This window comes from Charadrius vociferus, unplaced genomic scaffold, assembly GCF_000708025.1.
Source record: "Charadrius vociferus isolate BGI_N301 unplaced genomic scaffold, ASM70802v2 scaffold662, whole genome shotgun sequence".
Lineage (NCBI taxonomy): Eukaryota > Metazoa > Chordata > Aves > Charadriiformes > Charadriidae > Charadrius > Charadrius vociferus.
The window spans coordinates 856544-867919 of record NW_009647412.1 but is presented as its reverse complement, the minus strand read 5'-3'; the positions used below and the strand labels follow the sequence as shown (position 1 = coordinate 867919).

Below are 11376 nucleotides of genomic sequence, written 5' to 3'. Positions count from 1 at the left end.
CCTCGCCGCTTCCCGGCTCCGGCCCTCCCGCCCGCCTCCGCGGCTCTGCCCGCAGCTCCGGGCTGCCCCTGCCCCGCGGTACGTCCCGCTGCCTCCGCGGCCGCACAGGTTAGCTGGTGGCCCCCTCTCGCCTGAGGGAAGATGACCGCTGAGGGGCTGCTCCGCTGCATGCAGGAGCTGGGGCTCGATCGTTCAAAGAGCCAAATTAGTCGAAATAGAAGCTTGGGTATAAATCGGTATCGGTTCTGTGGTAAAAATGGTTATACTGGGTCGGACGCGAAGCTCCTGCTGGTATCGTGTAGCTTTAACCTTAATTAACTGTGAGGTTTCCTCAGAGGACGGCACAAGAAATCACCTGTAGGTGCAGGGAGACTTGGGGTCTGAGGTAAAATGTTTCTCTCTGGTTTTATTCGTGCCTTTCTTTGATTAATGAGGACCCACGGAGTCCTCGGGGAAATAAGTTGTGCCACTGTGGCTGCCTCCAGAGTCCTGACAGCTGTCGCATATGGCCCAGCACCCGTCCAGGAGCAGGCCCTCGGGGCAAGCTCCCAGAGCGCCTCAAGTACCTGATAAAGCGTAATAGAGTCCAACTGTGCAATGGGAAAATTCAGCACTGGCTTTACTTAAGTCCTTATCGGTGGCATGGCAAGCTCAATACATAAAAGGCTTCGACATCCATTCCGTTCTATTTGCTTTTGCGAAACTTTTCAAGAGTAATAGTACAAGTTAGGGCAAAACTGGTCTATGTGTGAAATACAGCCTTGAATTTTGATACCAGATACACCTGTGATGCTGGCACTAGACTGTCTCGGTTTATCTTCTAATTCCTAGTGTTAAGGAAAAAGAACTTAATGATAAATATTAAGAGGAAAACCTTATCTCAAACTCAGCCGTGCTGTAAACGTGCGTTACGTTTGCAACAGAGGGAGATTCTAATGCGATGTCTCAATTGTCTGTTATTAACCTTATTATGTTTTAAGGAAATCTATCTATATACATTCCACACACATTCAGATAAATAAGTCTTTATTGGCTACTATTGCCTCCCCCCCAATTTTTTTTTTACAGTTCCTTAATATTTATTCTTATTTAATACCTGAAATCTTCATTTTATTTTTCAATTGCCTCCCCTCTTTTTGCTTTTTCTGCTGCACCATTTACCTTTCATGTTTGTTTTGGAAAGATCTTTTCTTCCCTGATGCTTTCTTTTTTTAATTGCTCTTCTTTCTTTCCTTCCATTTTTATCAGTCATTGATGTTTTCCATGCAGTCTTTTCTGTAATTTATTTCAACCTTAATTTTCATACATTTTTAGAAATTCATCTCTTTCACCATTTTACCTACATTCTATTCTTCAAACAAAAAGTGATGTTTCTAAAATACTCTGTTACACATTTTATCCTGATTATCATAATTGTCTCTGCTTAGTATTCCAGTTTCTTGATCTTCTATTTCCTACTCAATTTCTCTACAGCCACTCATTTGTTGTTGCTGAATATATCTTTACTACTTACTGGCGACAGCAATATTTGATGACTTACATCAATGTTTGAGGACCTTACTGTAGCTGCTTCACCAGGGGACTTCCTGGTGAATCTTCTAATGCATTGGGTATTTGCCACTCTTCTGAAATCATAGACTAAGTAGAACCACATAAAGAGCATCTTCACGTGATCAGAGGTTGATCTTGAGGTCAGCGATACCCTGTGCCAAGTGACAAAAGGCAACAAATATTGCAGTATGTGTGAGAAAGGCTCCTAAGTGTTGTATAGCTGCAGTTTTGTCCTTGGAAGTTGTTTATTGCCTAAAATCTACTCCTGTTTCTTCCGTACTGTTTACAAGCCTTTACTGCTTCTGGTGGCTCATCCTTCTAAATTTCAAAACCAGGAGGAGGAGCCAGAGGGCAGCTTTCCAAGCAGGAGTAAGAAAGATAATTAGGCAATTAATCTCTGGCATTGGAGTCGGATCTGCTTGTGAACAGCGGAACTAAGGATGAGACTCTAGCCTTGAGTGGGACAGCACAGCCCAACACAAAATGTGTGCATGTGAGCCCTCTGGAAGCATAGGACTGGCTGCCAAATAGTAAAGCTTCGATAGCTTGAGCCTGTTTTCTTCTTCATTTTTAAAGTTGTTTAGATCTGCTGCCCTGGGCTGCTTGTATGTACTTAAGGAGTGTAGAGTACTGTTGAGATATGTTATACTGAAAGAGCCTCAACAAGTCTGAAATGTCATATTTGGGGCTTCATATTTTGCATGGCTAGAAAGAGTGCAGGGCATAAAACAACAAGTAACTTCTGTTTACCTGGTACAGTTAGAAGCAAAAAAAAAAATATTCCTTTTTAGAAAGATGGAAATCATTATGGTTTCTTCAGAAGAAATGAGCTGTGGCATGAGAATGTTGTGCCCTTTACCTGCCTGGTAATATAGAGCCCTATAGATTTTACAGATGCATTTTTATTAAAAAATAAATAATTAAAAAAATATTCTTGTATTTATATACACCAGGTAGCAGAAAGAAGTTGGCCATATTTAGCAAATGACAGGGTATCTACAAAGCCAGAGCATATGTGTTTTCTAACAAAGTAGTTTAAAAAAGACAAGCAGTGAAATATAGTGTACCTTACTGAAATTGATATCAACTCATAAAATGAAAAAAGTAAAAGATGGTGACAAGTAGTGTACTTTTTTGCTGTAAACATAGAAGATATCCTAACATAATGCCAAAAAAGGCAGTTTAATATATTTAATATGATAAATGGATGAAACCATCATTTGTGAACCAGGGTTGCTGTTGGAACAAATTTCTGGTAGTGAAAGCAGAAGCAGTTGGCAGGGGTGCTTTTATGATATGTCAGATTTTATGTCTTGAGATGGCCAATCAATTCTTGTTTTCACGTACTGTTAGTGATTTGCATTTGATATCCAAAAGATCAGATTTGTTTCCCGCAGATTGAAAGCATCTGCTACTTTTAAATCTTTTTCCTAAGGCTTTTTGCAGCCTGTATTACCCAGCATTCCTGTCATCTTGAAAGGCTAAACTGCAGCAATTTTTACCTCTTCAGATATATATGAAAAAGTGCATGCATATTTTATACCACTCTATGATTTTTTTCTTCATTTCATAGTTACGTGGTTTTCTTGGTTGCCTGTAGTACCCCTTTAGCCACGCTACTTAACTTTCCAGCTTCTGGTCCTCCAAATTACCATATCTCAGCACAGGAATATTTACAAAGTAAATCCTTTTTTAAAGGAGAAATAAATACTTGTATACTTGGAGCCCAGTCTAAATGAAAGTTCTGTCAGTACAATTATACTGTTTTCCTCAAATCTTTAAACATGTGTCTGTCTCTATATATTGTTAGCAACTAATTAAATAATACTACAGATCTAGCTTATCTCCTGAGAACTTAGTTTTAAATATAACTTTGGAACAAAAGAGTAGTGCTTACAAGCTGAATATAAACTTTTGGTCAATCTTTTTTAAAACTTGCTTACAGATTCAGGCCATCGTGAAAGCCAGTGTCAGTATTTATTAGGGAGCACTATTATCTCACATTGGTAAGGAACTGAAGTTTGCTATTCAGGGTGTCGCTGAGAATAACAAATCCAGAGCGTGTGTTCTGGGTAGCTGCATTTCTTTATTTTGGCCTCGAGCTAATGAGCACAATCAGTGGGATTCAAGGGCATCCAGCATGGAAGAGACCTTACACGCTCCACTTTTGTGGTTACATCCAAGCTTTACTTCCTTCTCTTCTCATGCTTCCAGGTTCTCCTTCCCATTCTCTGTCCAGCCCACCAAACTCAGGTTTTCCCCGAGAGAAGTGAGAATGCACAAATGCTGTAGTACCAAGACAAATAAAAATACTTCATGCATAGATGCGAAGGTATGGGTCCAACAGTGATATCACTGTATTCCAAATACAGATCCATTTCAGTGGCATCCCTTTTTTTCACTTACATGAATAAACTTCACTAGATGCTGAGTTAATTTCATCTGCAATAGTTATTAATTATTTCTTCTGTTAATATTCTTTATTTTCAGCCTGATTCAATGTTGATCAGCAGTAATAGGCAATGGAAATGATTAGATAAGCTACTCTTCCCTACCTACTTGGAAAGCAAAAGTCAACTCCCACTTTGTGTTTTCCGAGTCTCTTGTAAACAGAGGCTACATAATACTGCAACTGGAGAAAGGGAGTAGCTACAGCTTTCTGGGTAGCAGCATGAGAGCGGGTAGGTGGAGTACAGGGTATATTTAGGATGGCAGGATCATATTGCCGTTGGGGTGGTAGCTCTCAGTTTCCGTTTGCTTTTCTGCATGTTAATATCTAGTGCTGCCCTGTTTTTACAAGCAGGGAACTAAGGCAAGAGGAAATAAACTTTACTGTAAGGGAACGACTATTGAAGCATGGCAAAGGGAAGAGCTAAGATCTGACATAGCAATCCCAGTATTCTGATGTACAGCTCTGAATGCAGCTTGTGTGGAAGATTGACAGAGCAGCCACTTGTGATTCTCATTCATGTGTTTGGCTGGGGACTGCTTTTGTACAGAGCTGTTCAAATGTATTGCAGGAGCACAGTACTCAAGGAACTTGGCCCTCAGGGAATCTTAATGCACCCATAATGCACAGCTTTCAGCGAGCAGGTTGCTTACATGTCTTGAGTTATTGTAGAGCATGAAAAGTGAATGCACAGTATGTTTTGCACCACTGAGCCACCCATCTTCTGCATTCGGATGGTGAACAATAAGTGATAATTATTAGTCATTATTGCTTATTTGAAATGTGTGCTCAGAAGTTGTTTCTTGGAGTCTTGGATGTTTTAATGTATTTTTCATGATTCTCCTACAGTGAAATTTATTTCCTGATTTTCAGTTAATGATTTATTTTTACTTGGTGGCTTTTGGGCAGTAGTGCTTGTCTTTAGTGTTTAGATAGTGGACTAAAAATACCAGAATTGTTTCAAAAGCATTATGGAATGCCTAGGCCCAATATATGAATTTGCTCTAGAAAGGTAGGAGAGCGCTTAAGATGATTTAACTGTAAGCCCAGAAATGTACTAACAGTAAAAGCATTCATTACAGAAAAATACATCTCATAAAATGAACTAAAAAAAAATGTTTACTATGTAAAACCAGTACGTTCAGGATAACATCCACTTAGTTTTAAAGACAAAGTCTAAAACAAGATCTTTATTCATATATGATTGGATGAAAATCAAAAGGAAGTGTCTGCTGAAAGAAAACAAGGTAGTGTTATCTTTGTTAAAACCTGACTAAATCCCATGTATCACTGAAGACTCCATAAGTAGGAAAAAGACTCGTGGGATCTCTGCAGAAGTACTGTCATTCTCAGTGGAGCTCACACAGCACTCAGACCTTATCTGGCTTACTCATTGGTCTGTGCCCTTCATTTTGAATGTCTTCATCAAATTTGTAATTGTTGAAAAATTGAAGGTGCTTGAGGTGAGCTGTATAAAAGTTCTTCTCCCTTTTGTCCTCAGAGAAACTGTGGATTTTTGTCATGAAGCCCCCTTTTTAAACATGAGCTTCAGAAAAGAAAATGGTATGCTGTTAATATTTTAATCCAGAGTTGCTTGCCTTTTTTACAGAAAATCTGTAGACCTCTTGTATATGATAAATAAAAAAACCCCACCCACACTACAATATGTTTAATGTATGATTCCAAATGAAATACACGAAAAAAACCATGCCAAATCTTGACATTTAAATGCTTAATACGTGGAAATGGAATAGGAATCATGTTCGTTCATGTTACAATTTCAGAGATCCAGCATGTGTAGTACTTACCGCAAAACTATCAAAAAATAACGCTAAGTGAGCTTTCGGAATTGTGTTCTCTTAATTGAGCCCCGGAAACTGTGAAAGATATGGCAACTGAAAAACTTGTGATGTAAACTTAATGATTAAACTCAGAAATGCAGAGATCAAAGAGAAACTTCTGGGAAGATGTGAGAAGTCAGTCAGTTACAGATGCAAATAGAAGTTTCTCAGCAAAAGGTCTGTTGACAGTACAAGAATGAAAGCTTCAATCTATCGAAAAGAAAAATATAGGAGGATCAAAGAACAGGTCAATAGATAGTAAAATGGAACCTCAAATTAACTAGTTAACAAATTAATTTCAGCTTTAAGGATATGTTTTAACAGGGATTAGTTCTCTTTTGTGGCTAAACCAAGTACAGGTTAATAAAATGAAAAATTTTAATTTTATCATCAGCAATTACTTAAATGATAAGATCAGGGCAGAAACTGTTTTCCCAGTGTTTTCCAGTTAGCACAGGTATACAAAATTCACACATGGGAGAGCTTATCTAAGTGTTTCATACAAAAGTTAACATGTTATCTGTGGTTTTATATGCTAGAGGTTGCTTCAGAAGGCTTTTACAAGACTTTATCTTGTTTTCGGAATGCTGCTTATGATATATGATTCTGCACACGATAATCTGAATAATCCATACTCCAGAAGTAGTTTTACTGGTTGTTGCCATGACTGTGGTCACAGTACTTTTACCACGCTAAACACATCTCCACAGAAAGAGGTGAGAATCAGCAGGAGGCAAATCATGATCAATCCTAATCCCACTTTTTGGAAGGAGAAATAAGTCTAAATGTGGCATAATCTGTGTTCTTTGGCATGCCAGTTTAATTGATGATGGTACTGATATTTTTATGTTTAAAAGATACGAGGCTTTGCTCTGAGAAGTTCTATTTTTACCTGCCTTGTTACTTCTGATATAGCTAGGTGACCCAAAGCCATGCCACAATTTCACCTGCTTGTTGAACTTAGACAGGTTAGTGAGGTAAATTATGATTAGCACGACTCTGCTCCACAGAGCTCTGGCAACAATTTTAAGTACAAATGTACATGCAAGAAATAATATTAAATTAAAGGTAATTAAGGAATACATTTCATGGTGTTGACAATTTGGGAGTATGTAGGAGATGACTGATACAGTTTTAAGTTGTTGAAATGTGACTGGCATTCCACTGGATTATGAATTGACAACTAGAATATGATGACTGACTAGTTATAACTGCCCTGCTGCATTTAGACAGACTGTCAACTATTTACTAACCAGCCAAATGACAAAATCAAATTAAAAGCCATACTTATAGCCACTACTGTACAAGCCCCTGGAGACCCCGAATAAACAGATGGATCTTGTACTGAGTACCAGATGTGAACTGGCAAGGAAACAATTCCAGAGGCATCGTTCCCCTTCACTGAAAATTCTCTGTGTATAGATGTTCAGATCTTGGGACAACTGAGAAGAAACAGAATGCCTCAAAATAAGTAGGGGGAAAAATCTCATTCATAAACACTCAAGTTCAGAGCCAATGCAGAGAAGAAAGTAAAGTTTTCACATTTTTTAAGAGACTATATGTAAGAGTAAATTGTCAGATAATAGTTCTGTTAAGGCATTGAATGAAAATGTTTATTTCTTTGACCAATAACAGTTGAAGAAGAGATAAGTGAGTGAATGACATTCTAGGAAGCATTCAGATCTAATGCTGCTGGGTTAAGGGCCAACAAGCTGCAAGAGTAAGGCAACACATTGACAAAGACAAGCATTGGTCTATCAGAATGGGAAAAATAACATTTGTGTTAATACAGGTACATGTAACAGTGTGAAAGTAGGTATGGACCAGTCCAACTGATCGATTGCATAGTGTTAAATATAAAGTTTTGGAGGCTCTGAGTGGAACTGCAGTGATGAAACCACTGTTTATGCAGATTGACTGCTGGTTTTGGTGGAGGTGAAACCAAATCATCATGTAAATTATTTTAATTACAAAACTAGGGAAGTTAATATAGTCCAAAGTTTGGGTTAGTCTATTTTTGGGAGTAAATTCTAAGCTGCTTTATTAACAGATGTGTTCATATATTTTTTAACCAAAGCCCCACATTCTCAGTAAATGCTTTGATGGATTTTTAAAAATGTGTCCCTAAGGATGAACCGCTGGCTCAGTTGAAGTTAGTAGGAGTTTCCTAAATATTTTCAAGAGATCAGAACACCACTCTCATTGTTTAAAAGGCATTTTCATCTAGTATAAGTTAACTGTAAAATACTGTACATCTGGTGGCATCTTCTAAAAAGCTGTAATTGTTTATGCACTCAGGTAGTAAAATAGCAAAATTAGATACATCTAAATTAATTTATAATTTAAATATTTGCCTTATGCACACTAACCATTATGCATTTTAATATAGATAAGACTTAAAGCAAAACCACTGTTATTATTCCTAATTCACAGTATATCCATTGCTTGCAGACTATGATCTAGAAATATTAAGCTGTGACAGCTTGCCAGAACTTCTTTTGCAGGGACCTACTGATGGAATTTTTCTAAAGAGACTTCATAAAAGCAGCAGCAGCAGCAAATTGAGTGACCCTACAGGTGCAAGCTGCAGCAGTTGTCTCTCCCGTCTTCCCAATAAGATTTGTTGAAATTCTCTGTATCACAACGTCTTTATTGGTAATGGATCCCTCCCTTAATTTGCACTGATGCATTTGGAATGTCAGCTTCCAAAACAAGGCACATGGGAGGCATTTAAAGTAGATTTTTTGAAAGGAAAATGAACAAAGAGCATGTCAGGTTCCATTTTGATTTGCATGACAAATCCAGCATGCAGTGTTCTGGTGGGTCGGGCTGAGCTTGCCTGCCACTCACTGCATTTGTCACTTTGGTTTGAACACTTTTGACAGTCCGTTATGTTAATTGTTCTCAGGATTGTTTTGCTTGGGGAAGAAAGGAAAGGCTTTTTTTTTTTTTTTTTTTTACTTTTTCCATTTACAGGAAGGGAGGGATATCTGAGGGAACAGAAAATGCTTTCAATGGGTTTGTGATCTATTTTATTTGTACATAATCCTCTGAGGTCATCAACAAGTTCAGTATTTTAAATCTTATCATTACTCATTCTGTGTGTGTGTGTTTGAGTGGGAAATACTAGGCCCCTAAACTAGAAACTTGGGGAGTCTATTGTTTTGGTGCACACCATTCTTCCATTGAGTCCCACAGTGATGGGTCCTGCAGAGTGGTTTGTTCTATGCCTATATGCTTCTATCAGATGATATTGTGGTGCTTTGACAAGTGCTAACAAGGGATTTAATGCCCTTAGAGGCATTGTTGGACACACATTGTTATCCATATGTGGACAGTATGTGAGTAACTCTCACGTGTGTGCAAGACCTGTTGGTAGATACCTGCCTATGAGTGAATTCTCCTGGAGGCACAATTCAAGGTGGAGGTTGCTGTTGTCCCTTAGGGTACACACACTTCTCTATCATCTCCATTAAAGCACGCATGGATTGTTTGGTGGTGGGTTTTGAGTTTCAAAGTTCCTAACTGACTGCAGGTGGCGGAACACTGTAAGTTGATCACAATACAGTCTTTTCAGACTGATAGAATGATCAATCATAAAGTTTCAGGAGAAGACTCTGTTGTTTGATTCTCTTTTTTGCAGTTACTGCTGTTTTTCAGCCAAAGAAGAGCATAGTGTTTAAAGAACAAGGAGAGCAAGAAGATAGAAATAGAATTTCTCAGAGGTTTCCAGGTAATGACTGATATCTACCTTTTAAGCTTTGAACTCCTACACTGCATGTGGTGTTCTCATTTACATGTTGAGATCTAAGTGCATCATGACAGGTAAGCTCTAAATACAGAATGCTTTTGTAGTATAACGTCATGCAATCAGATGCAGAAATATAAAAATAAATGAAGTTATACAATCAAGTGTAGTCATTCTAATCACATTCTTGCTTAGCAATTCAGTATGCTAATGCTACTTTTTATGCCCAGTGTTGTCCTCCTTAAATACTATTTTAGTAAAGTCTATGGACTTACATGACAATCAGTTTGAGCTGGTGCATCTCAAAAAACCCAATATAATTAATAAGTGTTACTGATGATCATGAATAATATTCTTACACCACCACATTGAGAAGGATTACCTGTTGTGCTGCTTTACTGAAAGCTGAACTGAATGGGCAGTGACCTCACGGAACTCTAGTTCCTGAGAGATTGAAGGCTTTTCTTGCAAGTGGGAATGGGTGGCGCTGGGGTGGCTGTGCTGATGTCCCCGCCAGCCGTCCGTACTGTGGGAAGTTCCTCCTTCCACGGCAGGAATGGCTCAGCTGCTCTGAGGCAGCTGCTGGATTTTGCCAATTCTGTTGTGACTTGTGAGTATACGAAGGTGAATTGATACCGCTGTGATACACAATGCCACAGCTCATGGTGGTTTGGTGTAGGACATGGGAGCCTCCGGGGTGGACAGCCTACAGCAGGAGCTGCTGTTCTCCTTGCGAGGTAGAGAAGCGGTCCCTTGGTGTGAGGCAGCCACGATTCAGAGCTGTGGCAGCCACCATGCTCGGAACTCAGTATGTAATTCTTGGTCTTGTGGCTGGATGGTGCCTCTCCGTTTCCTGGTACCTTTTCTGTTTGATCACTTCTTGGAAAACGGTGTCACTGTTTCCTGTCAAAGTTGCTAAACCTCTCCCACTGAGAATTTGTTTGGCTTTTTTAATTGGTGCCCAATATTTAGAAAAACCACCACAAATCCAAGTCACAGCAGGTGAAAAAAACGACCACTGTTCTTGACAGTTCTTGTGAAGAGTTTTGTCTTATGTGTGCTTTTAGCCGAAGTCAACTGCTGCGGTTCTCGCTCTGTACTTGGCAACACTTTTAAAATTATTCTACTATAATAAAAAGGAAAGATAACCCACAGCTTTTTCTTTGCTATTGTATATGAAAAATGCTGTTCCTGAAGTCCTCTTGCCCCTAGGGCACTGCCTCTGACCCTGTGCTCCTCCAGAGAAACAGCTCCTGCCTCCTCCTCCGGGAGGGAGGAATGGTCGCAACAGGGCAGAGCAGGCTGGGAGGCGTGGGTCCAGCTCTTACCAGATGGTGGTGACAGCTCAAAGCATGAGCAGAAGATACTGCTGCGGATAATGCATATTTAAAGCAACTCTCTCAAAAAAATTCTCTCCCACCGCCATTTTTTTTTTATTTCCTGGGACTTCCCTCATGTAAGAAACAGAAATTTACCATCACTTGCGTTTTATTGTTAATTTTCTCAGAAGAAAAGTGCTCTGTGAGAGGGGAAGGGCCATTTATCCCATGAGGAATCCCACCAGAAAGCGATGTCCTTGTCGCGGCTCTGGACCAACGTCCCCGCACCCCGCGGAGAGGCCCCGCCGGAGCACCCAGCGGATCGAGGGCGCCCGAACTGTTCAGGCCCATCTCTCCGCCTGCCCTCGAGATCGCTTTACCCGCAGGACTCCTCCCGCCCCAAAGCCGTTGTATTTGGAGCCGGTTCCCGGTTCGAGCGCTCACCGGGACGCCCGCGCTCGCTGGCTT

At 39.7% G+C, this 11376-nt stretch overlaps 1 protein-coding gene across 1 annotated transcript in view; it reads left to right on the top strand.

Moving 5' to 3' along the window:
* The first annotated feature begins 11159 nt into the window (after nucleotides 1-11159).
* Nucleotides 11160-11376, top strand: part of UTP6 (UTP6, small subunit (SSU) processome component, homolog (yeast)) — an 11754-nt gene continuing 11537 nt past the window's right edge. Inside the window, exon 1 of the mRNA XM_009880242.1 lies at nucleotides 11160-11338. Within this exon, the coding sequence (XP_009878544.1) occupies nucleotides 11160-11338 (179 nt within the window). The remainder of the gene's footprint in view (nucleotides 11339-11376) is intronic.